The 20428-nt window shown below is 39.4% G+C and overlaps 1 protein-coding gene across 1 annotated transcript in view; it reads left to right on the plus strand.

Moving 5' to 3' along the window:
* The window catches only part of VSNL1 (visinin like 1), a 95701-nt gene that overhangs the window by 35534 nt on the left and 39739 nt on the right, over nucleotides 1-20428 (plus strand). Inside the window, exon 2 of the mRNA XM_075414875.1 lies at nucleotides 3865-4031. Within this exon, the coding sequence (XP_075270990.1) occupies nucleotides 3870-4031 (162 nt within the window). The 5' untranslated portion in view covers nucleotides 3865-3869. The remainder of the gene's footprint in view (nucleotides 1-3864; nucleotides 4032-20428) is intronic.

The following is a 20428-nucleotide window of genomic DNA, read 5'->3' on the forward strand; positions in this document are numbered from 1 at the left end:
AGTTCTGGTGTTTTTCTTGATCTCTAACCTGGATAATGTTGCCCTTGCTAGTATTAATAAGCATTTTCCTGCCAGAGTAATCTCATTGGGAACAGACGTGACAGCTTTACTGATGCGCAGTGCCACCCACATACCTGGTTCCTTGTTTACTGTGAATCTCTCCCCCATGATGGTTTGGAATTGAAGCTGTTGCTTTTTGGTTTGGGGTTTTTTTTCTTCAGTTTTTCCCTTTCATGCTTTTTGCCAGTCGGAAAACACAACAGAAGACAAATAGCAGTGTTTGGATTGTCATATTGCATGGTTGGATGCATGGAAGTTGGAAGCAAATTTATAGTTTGAAAGAATAGAATTTACTAAACAAAGAAATGCTTGCAGAGTGACCTTTCCTCCTTTTGAAAACTTAGTGATTGTGCAGCTGTTCTCTCCTGTCTTTGCCTAATGCATATTCATAGATTTTCACAAGGAAAAAACATGTTTGGGAAACCATGATTATAAGTTAATTAAAAATAGTTTTAATTTTAGAAAATTAAGTGTGTTGGCAGTGGCATACTCATTGCTAATGGGTGATTGTATTTTTCAATAATAATAAGAGATTCAATGAAACTCTAGAAGATGTTAGAATATGATTAACTAGATAATCTATGTATTTGAGTTTTTATTCTCAAATAAGACAGATCTCTCAGAGCCAGAAGTGTGAGTTTATATTTGATAATTATATGAGACTCTTGAGCTTTCTTGCAGATTGTAATTCAATTGCATAAGAAAAGAACTTTAAAACGAGAAGAAAGAATGAGTGCCTCTAATTACAGGAAGGCATTGTGACTGGCTTGGTCAGCTTGTTCAGCCTCTTGTCTCAAACACACCCTGGCAGATTATGCACTGGACTGTGCTGGAGCTGCAAGTAAGAGTACAGAACCCAGCAGTCCAAATTATACCTTCCTCAAATACTGGTTTGGTTCTGTGGCAAAAATAGTTTCTGACAGTGTTTATCAGCTGTGGTTTTAATTTAGCAGAGGATATTATATGGTGAGGTGCATCAGGGATGCCTGGGAGGTGTTTGGGAGCCTATGGCAAAACAAGCAGCTGACTGAAACTAGGGACCTGTATCACAGAGGCAGAAAACTGGTGTCTTGTTTTTCTGAATCTGAAGACAGAAAAGGTTATGTGTGGATATTTTTGTCCAGCTCTTTATTCATGTGTTCTTATATAAGTGCAATCCAACTCCATTTTCTATAGGGTTAAAAGTCCGTATTACTGAAAAAAGCATAGCTAACTTTGGAAGATGGTCCTGAGATTCACAGTTCTGTTTGTTTCCATCTCTTGTGCAGTGCCAGGTCCAAGGGCTGTAAAGCTAACGCAATAAATACAGAAAAGTTGCTATTACAGAAAATTTGTCAGTAAAACCACCCAGTCTTTGCCCATTGAATATATTTTTTTTCATGTGTGTTGTTGAATTAAATATTAATGGGGATAAGAATCCAGGTGAAAAGAGTCAAGTAAAAACAGACTTGGCTAAATTAAGAGAGCCGGAAGATGCCTTATGAATCTGCCTAAAGCAGTTAATGTAATTGCTGAGAATTTTTAAGAGTCCTCTGGGTCCTAAGCAAAGCACCTTATGACTGCAAAGGGTAACACAGTTTAAAGGAGAAAAAAGGGGAAATAAACAGCCCCCTTAAAGATTAAACCAAAAACAGTCTGTTGTTTCACTTAAAAACCATCTGAGTTGAAGCTAGAGAAATAAATGTATTTGTATATTTTAGTCTCGATGGGATTTAAATACAGATTATGACAAATGAGGTCAGTGTCACACATGAGAAGATGGGGACTTCAAAGATGAGGCTGAGGCAGCTGTTCTAAATGCTATAAATTGAAAACCCGTGGTTTAGTCAAAATGACCAATTTCTGGGACATCTGCATGTGCAGTTAGGCCTGTGGCAATCAACTGAAAGGTGGAACTCTCCCATACTTGTGCGAAGTTTACCAAAACATGTGGATGGGAGCTTGGCAAAGCTTCAAAGTGAGTTTAGAGCAAGCGGTGTGCTGCCCTTAACAGCTGGATGAGTCCTTGTAGCGGGTTCTTGTAGTTTGGAGAGGATGCCGGGCCTCGAGCGAGAAAGCCCTGTGGCATCTGTCAGTGGTGGTAGAGGAAGGATGTGCAGAGCCTGGGGAGGGAGGAGCTGCTTGCTGGAAGTACCCCAAGAAATGGTCGCCCACTTCCACCTCCAGCTACATCTGTGCACAGCACAGTGCGCTTGTCTAACAGCTGTCTCCCGAAGGTGTTGAGGCATTTCTGGCTGGCATTTCTAGCCCGATGGGTTGTGGCATTTTGTACTTTCCGATGACTGCATTTCCCAACTTTGTAACAGCAGAATGCTTTGACGAAAGACACGTTGCTTCTCGGTGTTGGGGCTGTTTGTGCAGCCATGTCGTACTGTCTTGGTGAAGGGGTTTGCTGTCAGCCATGGTTGTCCTGGTGGGCTGGGGACTGTGGGAGGGGGTAAGTACAAACCGGGGAGGGACATTGCTAAAGGGGAGAGGGACCATGAGGTGTTTCAGGGAGACCTGGTGCCACTGGTGTAATGGCCCCAGAGGATAAGTTGGTCACACACAAACCAGGAGGAATGGCTAACTTCGTGCCTGCTCAAGGAAGTTTCCCATGAAGGAAGTTATATAAATATGTTGATTCGTTGGAACAGTGCAAAGTATGTCCTTCTGAGGAGAAAGAAGCATCCCATTCTAAATAGAGGAAGATGCCAAAAGCAATAGATTAGTATCAGGAATGGTTGGTGATATGGACTATAAACCAATGCATTCAATGTGGTGCTGTCATTGGAGATAGATGTTATACTGGAAGATAAAAATGCTAAGCTAGGCTCAGGAAACAAATTATTCATCACTTTGCAGTTCTGTACAGGACAAGTTAAGTACTGTCTGTAATCTGATTAAACAATAATTGCAAGACATCTCCTGTTATGAAACAAACTAGTAGAATGGGAAAAAGTTAAAAAAAAAAAAGGATGTCTCAGAAATTCTCTCAAAGGACATCTTTGGTCGGATGTCAAGGACCTGTACGTATCTCAGAGGGTCAGCATGAGTAGTACTGAAATTACTGTATTTATCCATACGCACATGCATATTTTGTGTATGTTTTATGTTTAATATTTGTATGTATATAAAATGTGTATAACCAATGTAGCAGATATCTCCAGTGATGGGATCTAAACCATCCATTGTGTATCAACTATACAGAAAATACATTCTTATAAATAAATATATGTATATAAACACATACATGCACATATATATAAAAATTAAAGTTGTTTTTTCAGTTTGGTTTTATCATTTTTTGAGACCAAGTTTGTGGACTCTCATGTTGCTTCCTTCCAGTGGATCATCTAGTGGTGTACGTTACAAGCTTGTCTGTCCACAGCCTTGTACAGTGAGGAGCAGCTGCTAACATGGGTGTTGTATCAGCAGATATTTTCAAGACAAAGATAAAGAGGAATTCTGTGGACACTCCTGAATCCATGAAAAGTTTTTGTTAAATTCAAAGAAAATGAAGTAATCTTTTTCAGCCTTAGTGTAAAGAAAAGCTAGAATTTACCTAGCTTGAAGGCAAATGATCAGACTGTCTCCAGGCCTTAAGACTCCTAAATGAAAGAAGAATGTGGTCTTTTTCACCATTTCAGCCTCTAATTTTCAAACATGGTTTAGGTTCCTGCTCCCTAGTGTATCTGTGAAGTTGCAGTTGACTAAAAGCAGCAGTGAGTACAAAACAAGTGATGCGTTTGACCTTTGTTGCTAATTCCAGTTTGAAATGTTCACAGCAACTTGGCTAATTGTATTATTTTATTTCTTCTGAAGGCAGAATGGGGAAACAGAACAGCAAGCTGGCCCCTGAGGTGATGGAGGATCTGGTGAAGAGCACGGAGTTCAATGAACACGAGCTAAAACAGTGGTACAAAGGATTTCTAAAGGACTGTCCAAGTGGTAGACTGAACCTTGAGGAGTTTCAGCAGCTCTACGTAAAAGTAAGTTATTTATTTAAAGTTCCTGTTATATGGTCCTAGAAAAGGTTTCAAAGTAACATAAAGCAAACGTGGTCAAGAGCTGCCATTAATTTAGACTAAGGAATGCTTTTGCTGGAAGAAGCAATGGAGAGGACGAGGAGATAAATGGGAAGAGCTGCGCCCATCATACCAGCAATTCATATAGCTACAGTGACCAGAACCAAAAGTTTAGGAAAAAAGCTGTGTTTTACTCACAAGAAATATACTCTGCACTCTGTAATTTATGGACCTATTTCACCTTCAAAGACTGGTTGTGGTCCTGTTCAATGAACTGCACTGTACCTGTGTGATAGCACTAGAATAGAAAACCCTATGATTGCTGGACCTACTCATATAAAAACTGTCCTTTTGGTTTCAGCAAAATCGGTGAAGTTTCACGGGAGTATGTTCTGCTGATAAATTATGCACTGTGCACAAAGGATTTCTTTCTCTAAATTTTAAGTATTGTCTTTGTTTTTTCCCTGCTGTCTCTTTGCCCTCGTTATGTATGAGAGGAAAACCAGGCTGCTTGGTTTATTTTCTTCTTATTTTTCATTATTTTATCAAGTTCAGTGTAGTTTTTTCCTTACATTTATTATGTATTTATTCTGTAGCAAGAAGAGTATGGGGGCAGCATAAGAAGTGTATTCATGTTATAAAGATAATTATATTTTAATTTGGAATCGAGTGTCTGCCTAAAGGTCAGAGACTTCAAAGTAATTTTAATTAGAAAAAACATTGGATGGCAGTGATGAACAGTAGGATCAGAATTGTTCATAAATACAATGTGAGGCTGAAGAAAAATAAAAAAGCCTTTCAAATATAAGTAGTTAATATTGAGCACGCTGATAATTTCTGCAGACAAGTGGGACTGTGTTTTCCCTTAAATGCATGCTACAGTCCTTTCCTAAATTTCTTCAGCCTTGAACTAGATCACTCTGCAAATTATTACCTAGCCCCTTTTTCCTGCTAATGAGTGGTCTAGCAAAAACTGCTTACTCCATCTTACATAAATAAGCTTCTGTTGTCATATTTCAACATTTATGGCTCAAGATGTTGCCTCACAATCCTTCTCTAAAGAAACGACTGACTTTGTAATAACTGTTACTTTCAGATGAAAGAATTTTTACTGCCTCAGGTATTCTTCTTGTTATTGACTGATAATTTATAGCTTCCATTTTAAACAGTACTTGGTGCGCATCCACCAAGATCAGACGTCTAATCATTTTTCTTACATATTGCTGAGGAAAGTAAATGGTCTTTGCAAAATATCAGTTCCTAATAAAGTACGTCAACTGTTTAACTCTCTAGAAATCATTATTTTCTTTTTTGGAAAATCACAGTGAAGGGATTGAATTATTTGTTTCTATAATTTGAAAATAGCTCGAAACTGTTAGGAATTCCTCCCTTCATAGGAGTGTTTTAAGTGTTCACAGATATTTCATAAGATACCTTACTCATGAAGAAATATCAGAGAGTAAGTTCAATATTGTGTTTACAAAAATGGTAGTGCAAAAAATAACATGAAGAGCACAGCAGTATTTTGCTCTTGAAATCTGGAGACAGCTCTGTAGTCTTACTAAGCTGCAGTATGACTTTTAGTTTTATGACCTCATACATTTTTAGATAATGCACATCAAATAAGATTGTCTCCCTTGCTTTGGTAGTTATGGGTTTTGAGATCTGCTCTGTAATGGTACAGCCATATATTTAGTCCAGTTTATCGTAATTTCTTATATAATGGCTACATACAGGGCTAAATACTAATTTTGCAGAGGAGAAGTAGGATGAGCTATAGGAAATACAGAGCTTTACTTCTCCTGTCACAGAGATGCTTGTAAAATAATGGCCCTGGACTCTGCGAGGAGCTGATAGTCTGAGTGCTGTCAGTGGTGGCAGCTTCTCCTATGTGGGACGTTCTGCCTGCCCTGGCTGCTGGCTGCAGACGAAACCCCAGATGCACAATTTCATCTTTCCAGGAGGAGCCACCAGCAGGAGACCCAAATTGTTACGATTACATTAAAAGCATTTCAGTTCCTTTAATGCATATTCAGGGTGAAAATGTATGAAGCGTGTATTGATCAATAATTCCTCTGCATGAACTTGTAGTTGAGAGGCATGACATTTTGTCTCTTGGTCAGAACTGGAATCTGTTGGAGATTTCCATCACTAAATATATTTTGACAAGAGTTATCTTCAGATTTATATTTTTCTTGACACCATTACTTTGGTCATGAGAGTCGTGTGGTGCGCTTTCACATGGATTGATGAAAGGGTGCTGGTCATCAGACTAAGATGCGAAGAAAGCTCTTCTTTTCTTTTACTTACACACAACAGAAAATATACTTAGCTTAAAGAGCAAAAATGTTTTAGGCTATATCAGGAGCTTTATTTTGAAGTGAATTTCCTGATTAACTCCAGTTACTGCTCTTCCATGGTAATTACAGAGTGGGGTGCACAATCTTGGGGCACAGAAACTGCATTTTTTTGGTTGAAAAATAGCCAGAAGATGTGTCCTGGGTTCACACCTAAAGTATTACCGTATCTAATGCCTGCTAAGAACCCAGAGTTGGTCCAAAGTAAAACATCCAGAACATGTATGATGTGGGTGTCAGGTCCTCAACACTAACTCTTCCACTCTGTGTTTGCATCAATTGTACTGTGCTGTTCACTGATGTAGATGAAGACTGTATTGACTAAAGGGGGAATTACTCTAGCTTGGCTTGGAAGCCTTTGCTATTGAAGTTTCCATTGTGAATACCAATCATGCAGTGCTTAAAATAAATAGCAGTTATACAAACGGACTCTACAGAAAAATTATTTGCAGCACTGTTAGTGGAAGTGTCTATGAAAACATTTAGTCAAGAATACCTCTTTTATATAAGCAACTAATAGGCAGAAATGTACTTTGTACTGTTGCATATTTAGCGTTGTCTACAATCTGACAGGTTCAGTAAAAATATTGGTGCGTTTTTGGGTGGATAGATTCCTCTTGGGATCCAGAATCTGTGGCAAGCTATTAGGACTCGTGTTTCCCTCCATGTTACTGAATGAGGTGAATGCTTCAGCAGTTTTTGAAATAGTTTATTGAAGAAGTCTTTATATGCTATAAGCCCAGAGCCACAAAGAGACCTAAATGCTGAAACACTGAGTTAGCTGCCCTGGCAGTCTGCACAGAGCTTGGGAGGAGGAAAAATTTGTGGATACTGTTCTGAGAAAGCTGAAAATCAAGCCAACATGTTATAAACAAATGTGACAATGCAAAACCACAAGGTAATGCTCAGGACAGAAATTTGTAATAAATTCTGCATTTCTTCAGGGTATATGCATCTGTCTTCCTGTGGGAGCTGCATCTTTCAAACCTCTCCTGCAGAGACCTATCTAGGACATTGGAAGTCAAAGCAAAATCAAGTGACTGGAGTCTTTTTTCTTCCTCTCTTAAGGAACAAAGACTGTGTGAATGCCTTATCTTTACCACAGTGGTTTAAGTACTCATCAAGCTGTAGGAGTCTCTGAATCAATTATCATGTTCCTGCAAAGAGCTTGAATCTGCACTGCTCACCCTCTCATTGCTCTACCTGTGATGAGTTAGGCCCTTCTGGGCTGCTGGCAGTATCCCAGTTGACCTCTTCTTCTGCAGAAAATAGTGATAAGTAGCATTGGACAGTCTGGAACCTACAGTTTCCATCTTCAAAGTGAATATCCTAACTCGTAAGCTTAATCGTTGTTTGCTTTCTTCATTTTCCTTTTTTCTGTTCTAAAAGTCCTTAGTTCTTTTATCTTACATAAAACATCATTAGCATTGTGGGCAGAGAGCTGAAGGAATTAATATGCAAAAGTGTCATTAAAATAAATATACCAATAACACATTCTGGAATGTTCCTGTTATTCTTTAGGATTTCTTGCAGTGTAGAGGCCTAAATACATTTTCCTTCAGATCTTTTGAATTCACTGGGTTTAGACGAATATGCCCTAGAGTGTGTAAGTGTGCATAATCAGTGCTAATGTTCACAGGAATTATGCATGTTTATTAAGTGGAAAATAGGCTTCTATATTGTGATACTTCTTGGAACTGGGTCACTGAACATGAGAAGCATATCCTCTGGATTAATAACAGAAACAAGCACCAATGGTCCTTTAACTGAAAGGGTAGGGTTGGGCATGATGATGACATAATGCTAGCATTAAATAAAAAGTCATTTGCTTTGTGAATTTATTGCACATCTGTAATTTAGCTATGTTTTGGGGTTTTATAGATAACGTTTAAATAAAAAAAAACAGTAATGCCATTGATTAATTACAATCAAGTGGTTTGTCATATTTTTGGCTTCTATCTCACATTTCCTGCCTTGAAGGGAATTGATTTCTAGTCCTTCATTTTAATGTGTGTAGAATAAAAGAATCTCAAAAATCTGTTGAAATTTAAGTGGGTATATTTGCAGCCTCTTTATCCAGATTTTCAAGACAGACTAGCATCTTTCTAAAGATGGCACAGAGCTCCTCCAAATGTTAGTTTAGAGCTGCGTTTCAGGCTTTCAGTGGCTGTGAAGAAGTGGGATTCCAGAACAGCAAACTGTGTTTACAGATACCCCTAACATTGATGCAGTTGCACTGGCAGAAACTGATTTTCCTGGGATCATCTTGTTTAACTGGAAGAGCCGTGCTGGCTTTATGAGTGCAGTTTGGCCACTTAAGTTCTCCCTATAATAGGAGTACTTTTTAGTTATGTTATACCAATGTTAGGTATATTACACCTAATATAATTAATATATTTAGGTATATTGTACCAATCCTGTATGCTAAAGAACAACAGCATGTTTTGAAATCAGGCAGATTATCGAAAATGCAGATACATCTACTCATACAATGATTTTAGCCCATGCTGTTGCTCCCTTTCAGGAGATCACATCTGGGATGCTAGCAGTCTTCCTGGACAATATGACAGTATGTTTGTTGGATGCACCACTTAAAATTAACTGCAACAGAGAAAACATGATATATATTTATTTATAAACATGACTCTAAAATGTCCTTAAACAGGTTAATAGTACTGCTATGTTACTGAATTTATAAAACCTATATGGAATAATAGAACAATTGTTATTACGTTAGAGACAATTAGAGGTAGCACTGGATGCAAATAAGCTCTGATCCAGGGACATCACAAGGCGGCTCTGTAAGAAGCAGCACATATATAGCTAGACAAATAGAGGCTAGAAAGGAATAACAGTAACATTATTGCCATCAGTGGAAGTTTTTCTCTGGGGGGGTTTGTAGAACATCTACAAAGTAAAGATTTTTAATGCATTCCTTAAGCACTTAATACAAATCTGCACATTTGAGACAATTACAGTAAAATCATTCTAATGATTTGATGAACAAATGCTCCTAAAGAGTAAAAAACCTTTCACCAGAAGCGCAGTGAAGGTTCCTGTGAAAGGAAATTTAATGTAGCAGAATCAAAAGGCAGTATGCTCAAAAGCAAATGTACTTGCAGTCCAGCATTATCACAGGGGAGCGCTTTTCAGGATGCAGTATATATTCAGTGCTCCAAAGCTGTATTAAAATTAGGTTCTGATAACTTTAAAAACAAAAGAGACTGCAAATGCTTTTCATGTAGGACTTAGTTAAAAACAAAAGTCATGGTCTTGTTGCCTGGATGTTTTCCATGCAAAACTGCTTTTGCCATTATTCCTCCTCCTCCTTCTCCTCATAAACACGAATAGGCGGGTGCTGTGCCAAAATGCAGGTCTACTAGAAAACCACATAAGAGGCTTATTATATGTTTCAAACAGAAGCTGAGATTGTGCTGCATGAATTTTAAAACAAAGAGCCAGAATGCTTCTTACATATAAAACCAAAATGAAACAAACCCCAAAGGCAGTGTTAACTTTGAAGCTGACTTTGAATGATTCAGGGAAGGGCAGGATACTGGTAACATGCCCTTCTGCTGCATTTCTCTCTCTGTGCTGATCCCAGGAAAAATAAAGGCTGGGTTTAATATCATTTTATGGAACATTTTTTAGAGTCTGTTTTTAGTAAACAGAGCTTTAAAGATCAGCAGCCATACTGAAAAATAAAATACAGTAAATAAACATGGATTCTCATTTAAGCTGCAAAGTAAAATGATTTTCACAAGAGGACCAGCACACTGGGTAGTGAACTGTTCTGAAAATACAGCCTTAAATCACAACACTGGATGCTAAAAGCCTTTAACAATGCAGAATGGAGGCAGTTTAGATTGAAATCCTAATCTCACTCAAGCTGATGGGAGTTTTCATTCCTGATCTTTGTTTAAGCACTTCAGACTGCTCTTGAAATTGTTTATCGTGGTGAGACTCAAGTCCTGTGAAGTCTGGTGCAAGCTCCATTAACATCCAGTCCTACAAGCTGCATCCAGCATCTGGAAAGCTCCTCTCATCACATGTAAAGAACGTATGCATTGCTAGCTGTCATTTAAAGCAGCAGTTATTTAAAAACTAAGTCTGTATGGATGAGTGGTGAGAGTAAGGGTCCTGAAGTTAGTAGAAAAACAGTTTTGGAGGCAAAGAAGGATAAATCCTTTTCTTTTTGCAGCATTATGGCTAGTGGTTAATTTTAAAAGCTAAAGTATATTTTTCTTTGCTTGTGTTGCAGAGCACATAATGGTCCATATCCTCCGGATGATCTCTGGAGACTCTAAATCTAGGAAATGGGGAAGCTGGACAATACTAAAAGATGAAATCTAACTAGCTAAATCTTAATTGCTCCAAATAGCAGCTTGTGGAGCGTCCAGACTTGTGGGATGAATCTTCCTGATACTTGAACAATTCAGTAGCATATGCTGAGAGGCAGAAATGATGGTCACATGAATCCATAAAGCAGTCTGACTGTACAAAGGCATCTCCAGAGCTTACAAGAGTCAGCAGATGTGTGTGGATGTCAAGGTTTAGTCAAAACCTCTGATTATTACTAAGTATTGAATAGTTCTGTGGTTATATGTAGTTCCTGGAGGCACTCCAAACTAACAGGAAGTCCAAAGTATTGAAATGAGTACGTCCGGCCAAGGCAAGACGATCCAGCCTGGAATGCTTAAAAACCTCACCATGTACATGCATGGCCTAGTTTTCATCATAGCCCACTAAAAGAATCCAGGCTGGGTGAATTTTCCAACAATAACATGCAAAGTACTTTTACTTCATCTTTTATTTTGAAAGAAGCTCACCAGTTCCAAAAACTGCCATGCATTTTTATAAGGGACCTTGTTCCTTTGCAGCTCACCTTTGCTCTGTGTTGGATTCCTCAGAGAAATCAAAACGAAGAATTTGGGATACTGTAATTAGGTCTGTAGCAAAACACTGAATTCATTAATACAGTTATGATTTCCCTGAACGGTCATACAGAAGGAGTGGTGCAGCTTGGATGGAGATAGCCATTGTTAACACAAAGTATCAAAGACCTCGAAGAAAAAAAAGCCCAACAAATTGTCAGCACCAAATCCCATAGCTGTTATGGTATTCAGGTCTACTATTTGTTGTAACAGTACTTACTTTACCATTGTTAAGTAGTCCTCAGAGCAGTCGTCAAGACTGATCAGTGGTTCGCAACCTTTACCCAACCTGTTGCAAATGTCAAGTGTTTGCGACTTCTTTCCTCCTGAAACTGCTTATTTCCTAGTTCCCTTCATACCACCTCAGTGCTTTCCTTCTCAGCACAAGGAAGGGTGTTCATGAAACCAGTGAAAACCCTTGAGGATTTGCAGTGGAGAGAGGGAATGGTGATAATGACTGGTTTTTTTCAGAGATACTCCCTTCTCTTTCAATCTAAATAAAATAGCCATTAATGGAGCATATGAAGTCTCTATATTATGTATGCATAGGTGAGATACAAAAAGGCTAAACCACTTGCTTTGGGTCTTTGCAAGTTTCACAGATCAAAATACAAATGTCCCTTATTTTATTACTTTGGACTGAGAGTTTTTCTCCTGCAGAATGCCGTAGGATGGAGTTTCTTTGACTTGCTGGGTTCATACATGCACCTTAATATGGCACTTCTGGCCAGACTTTAATCGAATGTCTACTCTAAATCTACACTGTGATCTACAGTTTACAGTTAAACTGTGACCACATCTTGATGGAAAGCTGTATTTTAGGTCTTCAGTATCTTTGATTTGTAAAACTGGATCATCCTAAAACTTGCTTTGAAGGCTAGTAAGCATGTATTTTTGTTACTTGAGACAAAGTGAACTATGGTCTTTCAGGGACTTTAGCTTGTCACATTTCTTGAACTGTAAACACTTCTGTTTGTTTAAAATATGAAAAAAGCCGTTTGGTATTACAGGGTTCCTGAAGGAGCCTTTGAAACCAGGACACTTCATTTCAACACTGGAGTAAACTAATACGATGCAAAGTATTTTGTTTTAAAACATAAAAGTGTTTTCCTGTAGTATCAAAGTCTGCTTCCAATATGTAACTTGTACACAAGGCCTGGGGCTGAAAATAGCATTCTTGTTTCGTAAGGTGCAAACGGGAACGTGGTGCTCTGAACTGAGTCCCTTCACTCTGATGTGATGTCTCTGACCTCATACCTCAACTTCACCTCCCCCTCTCCTCCTGGGGAATTCATCAGTCCTTCAGAAAATTAAATTACCTTAGTGCTATGTACTTCCAGAGCTTCCCAGATGGACAGTTGCGAGTCACTGTAGCTGGGTATGAATACTTCAAAATTTAAAGGAGCCCGATCAGTCTGGACCATGGCTTTTGCAGCCATGCGTCACGTCTCAGCTTGCTCCATCCGCTTGTGGTACTGTGAGATGGCGAATCACTGTTACCACTGCGATGCACACTGCAGTGGGTAGCTATAGCTATGCACGTAATGAACATCAGGTGTTTTTGCAGGGTTCTGTGGTGTGAAGAGACATTTGTGAGCTCGCTTAGTTACTAGGTTAAATCCAGTTTTTATTATCATGTAGACATTAGTTGAGATTCCAGTCAGGTTTCTACTAATCATAGTCTGAACGTTTCCAGTACCTTGGGGTATCAACTTTATTTTTCTTCGATGAGAGTAAATTTCCATCTTTTCATGTTTAATTAAGGCTCATAGGAATAGACTATTTGCACCAACAAACCTATTGATTGCTGAATTGAGATGATGTACCACATGAGAATTATCTGGCTATCTATTATATTTAGTCACAAACAAAACAAAATGAGAAAAACATGGTTTGGAAGATAGAGTAATCAACGCGAGGAAATTCAGACTGGAGGAGATTTTGCCATTTTGCTGAAATATATATGAAACATTCTCAGCAGAGGTTAGTGTTAAAACCACCTGTACGAGAAGTTGTGAAGTTTGGCTGGCTGGTTGCATGGATAGCCCAGAAATGAATACACAGCTTTAAATAAAATCTCCCTGTAGTCCAGAGAAACAGCAGTATAAGCAGAAGTGTAAATCAACACTATAGTTCACCTCAAAGTGAATATCAAAGTCAACTGGGGATTATTTCTATGTTAACAAAGCTATTAAAAAAAAAGGAATTAAAAATTCTTAGGTTGTTAATTGAAATAAGATTTTATATGGACCTTGTCAGCAGCTTTCAACAGAATTATATTCAATTACAAAGTTATTTCTAGATGCTTGTGTCCCCTTTCATTTGGAAGATATATCCTAGAATTACTGTTGTCCATTACTAGGAAATTCGACACCTGTGTGCATACTCATGACTCTTCACAGCTTTCTTTGAAAGGTATTCATTCACTAATTTGCTGCTCCTTGCTGTCAACCTGATCAGGCTGGGTGTCGGTTAAAGCCCTGTTCCAAGATACATGAGTTTTGCCTATGTGATTCCTGTCCCTAGTGCTAATACCAACTACACAGGAACTGATTAAAAGGAGCAGTCCTTGAACTTGCTTTCATGTTTGCAGGCTCCAGCTACCACTACTTCTTGTGTCGTGTTGGCTGGATCTGTGTCCCTCTTCTGAATGCCTTCTTGGTACTGGAAACACTTTTAATTGCATTGGTGTTTATTAACGTAGCACTTACAGTGCCTAATTTTATAATATGTATCAGTGCAGACAATTATGTAATTAAAGCATGTAACTGTAATGATGAGTTGTCTTAAGAATGGACCAATTAAAACAAGAATTTCTGTTGTGAAAGCCTCACAGGACACCACAGGTAAAGCCTGTAGATGACTTCAGGAGACGTCCCTCCTAGCATAGATATGTTTTCACCAGAATAAGCTCCAACCAACTGCTTTTCAGCCAGCTGCTAAACACGGGTAGCTGGGAGGTGATGCTCTTTGAATGTGGTCCTGGTGCGATACAGATGTCCTCAGTCCCCTTCAGAGTCTCCTCTCCCTACCCACACACACATGCCCTAACCCCAGTGGGAGAGGAGGCGGTTGTTCCACCCACTAAATCACTGCTTCCCACTTTCCCTCTCACAGGTGCTGGTGTCACTTTGGCAGGTCAGGTGGTGTCCCGTGTATTCCATTAACACTCCTGACTTCATTCAGGAGTAAGACAACTCTCCTTTCCTCAGGGTCCAGTTTCTCCATTTCAGTATAAAGCATCTACAGCACATTGAGTCTTACATTGCACGTGGGTTGGCAAACTTGGTACAAACATTATAGACACACATCAAATTTCTCCTGGTTTCTTGATGAGGACAAGTCACTTAGGTGGTAATCCACTGCTCTGAGCTCACAGTTGCTTAGGGCTAACCAAATCCCAAAGTTTTCTTGGAGGATTACAATCATTCCATTTCATGCATATCTAAGGCCACAGAAAGGCACAGATGAGCATCAGCTTCACCATAACGGTACTTGCACACACAGTTTTCTTCTTAGCTCTTCTGTTGCTCATTTGTGCAGAAAAGCGATGCCCTAACACTCCATTTATTGCTTTAGTAAGTCATAGTTACCAATATTTTGGCTTTTTAAAATATAATATCCACACAAGGAATTTGGGTTTGGGTTTGGTGTTGTTTGTTTGTTTTTGTTTTTTGAAGAAAAGTAATGATTAGATAATACTTGGCCTGACAAAAGTAAATTTTCTGATGTCCAATATATGGTGGTTCTTAAAAAGTCAGCAAGAAAACTGGTTAAATTGCAGAACAGCTCTTTAAAGCTTATGTAATGACTTTTTTTCTTTTTTTCTTTTGAGCTGGAAGAAATGCTGGTAAATGAAATAGGATTCTGAAAATGTGAGTTTATAATAGTAGTAGTCCTATATAATTGTAAAGGTGCTGTATTAATCTTGGCTTGAAGAAGCAATTATTTATCTATCAATTAGTTCTTGCTACAATTAACTACGGCATATGACAAGTGAAGCCCAACAAATTAGTGGCCTTGTGTTAGAACTGCAAATTCCATGCCACAAATTAGCCCCTATGGTGTATTAGTCTATCCGCTCATTTATTTTTAAGATTCTTTTCCCCTGGAGTTTTTCTGTATAGCAGGAAAATTGTGTTTAATGGGCCTGGCGTTATTTTCACAGAGGCATAAATTCTGGGGTTATTCTAATGTACGGCTAGGAGTAGGTAGAATAAGGACAGTTTCTGCTTCCTCTATCTAGTACCCTGGGATATCTTTGAAACATGAAAAATCACGAAAATAGAGCGCATGCTCTAAAACAACATGTAAAGAAACCCTATTTTCACTCTCAGAAAATTAAGTTTCTTGTATAGAAAATCACCAGCATGTCCAGGGCAATAAAGCTGAGTTAAAAACTAATGCTAACAAAAGATAAATGGTGGAAATAAGAAGTTGTCTTTATATTCAGCAGTTTCTTTTGAAGTGATGTACCTCTTTGTTACCTCTCTGTAAGAGTAGTGACATTTTGCCAAAGAAATCAAATCTGTTTCCGAAGGCAGAACGTAACAAATTTGTTGAAGTACAAAGTACAAAAGTACAAGTACAAAAATTACATTAACACATAGCCAAATTTATTGAAGACTTTCAGAAATTATTAATTTGGCACACAAACTTCTAGCAGTCATCCTATAGAAGTGAACTATGAGTGGGAAATTAGCTCTTGAGCTCTGTCCAGTGGGTGATTGTCAGTGTGAGATGAAAGAACTGCATTCTGGCTGTCCGAGGGTGGAATTTTTTCTGCACAGGCACAATAAATAGTTTTTTCCTAGCAATAAAGAGGCTGCCAAATCAGCCTATCTGAATAAAAAAAGTATGTTGTGCTTTACACATGGGAAAAGTGCTCCAGAACAGTTAATCCCTATGCAAACATTATCCCTGCATTATTGCCGATAGTACTTGCCTTCAGGCAGTTTTCAGTTATTTGTTTCCATTTTCTGTACGTGTACCCAGTGTTCTTTATTTCCATGTGATTGTTCATCTCATTCATTTTCTTTGCTCTCATCTATTCTGGGCTCATGCACATGCATTTTACATACTGCCAGAATATTTTGGGCTATATTTAAGTTTCCAGATTCACAGAAATACTATTCTACATACAATGCTATGAAAGCAAGTACATAGTCCTAAGAGCACCACTGATTTCCATGGGATGGCCCATGGCACTGTGAAGTACACCAGTGGACAGGAACACGTTTTACCTTTTCTCCTTCCCTTCTTATGTAGAGTAAAAGCCTGGAATGGTATTTAAATTCCATGGAAGTCCTGTATATGTGTGGTGTGAGTGAGCTCATGTAGCTCACTGGTTGAAGAAGGCTGTTCCAGGTTTTATTACCAGCACATTGGTGTATTAGCTGGGTCAAGGGACAGCTGAAGTCGTGTTACTGTGCAGACAAGAATGCATGTCTTGGAGCCAAAAGAACAAGAAGAGACAAAAAAAAAACATTTTACAAGAAAAGCAGTCCCTAGTTACTGTGTAAATCATTTTGCTGTATAACAGAACAGAGCCATAACAATGCACAAGTCACACGTGTGGTGAAGTGGAAGCATTATGGTGGAGGATAAGAGTTTGACCCGAGTAAGAATAGTTCATTTAATATAATCCATGATGGACTAAAAATGCACTTTTTGAATTTTTAAAACTTGTTTATTGTATTAGGGCCTCAATTCTTGCTATCACTGGGTAAATCCACACAATGCAATGTAATAAGAAAGGAAAAGTTTTCTCCCCCAAGGAGCAAAGTGCCTTCCTTCTTCCTGGAGTGGCATCTCCAAGGTTCTGCACAATCCTGACTGTCAGGCATGCAGAGTCTTGAGCTACACACCCATCTTTCTCTTTACCATAACATGCCTTGCTTTGCTTTTCTTCTCAGCTAGCTCTGCTCCATCTTTCCTAGGGCACTGGCTAGATGAATGGTGAAGCCTGATGTGATATGTGTACCTTTTTGTCCTTTTCTTCTCCAGGGAGAGATCTTCTCTTTCAGATTTCTGCAGCTCTGCCTTGTTGGTCAAGTGATGCTGTAACATCAGCATAATGAGAAGCTTGCTCTTGATTGTGCTCGGTCAGCCTATGATGTGGACTTGGTCATTTTCTTTTGATTTGTCTCTCGCTTTACCTTAAGAAAAGGGCAGTCCAACATCAGAAAACCAGCCTGATCTTTTATGCAAAGGAGGACTCTATAGCTGAAAACTTTTCTGAAATATGAGTCTACCAGCTCTGGCAACACTCTGCATAGCAAACCAAAATGCGTGGGCAGAGCTGAGTGTTTGTTATTCATTGTTAATGGAGCAGAGAAACACTTTAAGAAATGGAACTATCTAGAATCTTTTTACTTGAACTAAAATGAAATGTCTTCAGAAAGATTTTTGAAATGCCTTCCTTTTAATCTTTGAATGAATACTTTTCTAATTTACTGATTTAATTAATTTACTAATTTTCTAATTTTTCTAATTTACTAATTTTGTGTTGTTTCTTATTTTTAAATATTTTTTGCGCAGTAATGCCAGTGATATGAATGGTGGTGGTGTCAAACAGTGTACATCTGAGAAATAGAAGGAAAGTAAAAAGAGCAGAAATTGAGGCTGGATAAGTGTAAACTTGTGGTAGACCTTGGAAGATTTAAAATCACACATTTTTTTATAAACCTAGGGTTTTTAAGACAGATAATGAAGAGAAAGTTGTCAGGGGGACATTGTCTAGACAATCCATTCCATGTTTAAGGTTATACATTGTGGAAGAAAGTGGAAGAAAAGAAGGTTATCAGGAGTAGTCAGCATGGATTCACCAAGGGGAAGTCATGCCTGACCAATCTGATAGCTTTCTACAATGACATGACTGGCTGGGTAGACGAAGGGAGAGCTGTGGATGTTGTCTACCTTGACTTCAGCAAGGCTTTCAACACAGTCTCCCATGATATCCTCCTAGGGAAGCTGAGGAAGTGTGGGCTGGATGAGTGGTCGGTGAAGTGGATAGAGAACTGGCTGAATGGCAGAACTCAGAGGGTTGTCATCAGAGGCGCTGAGTCTAGTTGGAGGCTGGCAACAAGTGGTGTCCCCCAGGGGTCAGTACTGGGCCCAGTCTTGTTTAACTTCTTCATCAATGACCTGGATGAAGAGTTAGAATGTACCCTCAGCAAGTTTGCTGATGACACCAAACTGGGAGGTGTGGTAGACACACCAGAAGGCTGTGCTGCCATTCAGCGTGACCTGGATAGGCTGGAAAGCTGGGCAGAGAGGAACCTGATGAGGTTCAACAAAGGCAAATGCAGGGTCCTGCACCTGGGGAGGAACAACCTCATGCACCACTACAGGCTTGGGGTGGACCTGCTGGAGAGCAGCTCTGCGGAGAGGGACCTGGGTGTCCTGGTGGGCGACAGGTTAACCATGAGCCAGCAGTGTGCCCTGGCTGCCAAGAAAGCCAATGGGATCCTGGGGTGCATCAAGAAGAGTGTGGCCAGCAGGACGAGGGAGGTTCTCCTTCCCCTCTACACTGCCCTAGTGAGGCCTCATCTAGAGTACTGTGTCCAGTTCTGGGCTCCCCACTTCAAGAAAGATGAAGAACTACTGGAGAGAGTCCAGCGGAGGGCTACGAGGATGATGAGGGGACTGGAACATCTCCCCTACGAGGAGAGATTGAGGGAACTGGGCTTGTTCAGCCTGAAGAAGAGAAGGCTGCGAGGGGACCTTATAAATGCTTATAAATATCTGAAGGGTGTGTGTCAGGAGGATGGGGCCAAGCTCTTTTCAGTAGTGCCCAGTGACAGGACAAGGGGCAATGGGCACAAACTGAGGCACAGGAAGTTCCGTCTGAACATGAGGAAGAACTTCTTCCCTCTGAGGGTGACGGAGCACTGGAACAGGCTGCCCAGGGAGGTTGTGGAGTCTCCTTCTCTGGAGATATTCAAGACCCGCCTGGACAAGGTCCTGTGCAGCCTGCTGTAGGTGACCCTGCTTTGGCAGGAGGGTTGGACTAGATGACCCACAGAGGTCCCTTCCAACCCCTACTATTCTGTGATTCTGTGATTCTGTGATTTGTAATAAAATACATGGTTCTGAGAAGAACTGCACTGTAGTCTTTAAATAAAGTTATAAATTAACAGTTTGAATAGCCAAGGGTCCTGTTCGAATCCATGGGAGATTTGACACCTTCTGTGGGACCAAGACTTGGCTTGCATTTTACCAGTTTCTTGTTTTGTGTGGTATACTCTGCAAAAGAATGACAGATGGCCTTAAAACTAATTTTTTGTGATGAAAATATGTTCACCTCTTTTTGTCTTTTGTATGGAAATGCCTTCTTTCTTGGTAACTTCCTTATGCAAATAATCTGTTACTGAGTTCATCCTGAAATGACAAATATAGTATCTGGAAGTGCATGAGAGAAGATGCTGGACTGTGCACTCCTGGGAACTCCATTCAAGCCATTGTGGTTTTTTTGTTGGCCAAACAGATCACCACATCTGCTTAGCCAGATGGTCTTATCTGGTGTCATGAGGCAGGTGTAGTCAAAATACTATCTACGACTAGCGCAAGGACAGTATTGGCAACTTGCTGCAGAAGATCAGTTATATTATGGAAAACCACTGTTGATGGCATTTGATGGTGACTTCCTTTTCTAATAGGCGGATGAACTGAGCACCATGTCCAGCTGCGGTTGGGGTATGCAGGTAGTAGATGGCAGCCTAGAAGAGTAAGTAGTGCTCTGGTTGGTTTCTGGATTGCAAGTTAGGAACATTAATCTTCCTATTAATCTTCTATTAATTTTGGCCTGACCTGCTTGATATCATCAGATCTTTTTACTTCTTTGTTTCTTTTTCCAGCAGCTGTCAATAAAACTGTATTGTGTGTGTTTTGGGTTCATTAGACTACTTGTCTTTCTTTTCTTCTGCTGGATCCACCGTATGTACATTAGTACTGTGGAGTCTATACTACATAATTAGAAAAATAAGAAGAAAGAAATTGCACAAGTGCTGTGCTTCCAGCTAAAAGAAACTACCTGAGAACCTTCTCCAAATTGTCATTCAGTCAATTA

The sequence above is a fragment of the Opisthocomus hoazin genome, chromosome 2 (assembly GCF_030867145.1).
Source record: "Opisthocomus hoazin isolate bOpiHoa1 chromosome 2, bOpiHoa1.hap1, whole genome shotgun sequence".
Classification (NCBI taxonomy): Eukaryota; Metazoa; Chordata; class Aves; order Opisthocomiformes; family Opisthocomidae; genus Opisthocomus; species Opisthocomus hoazin.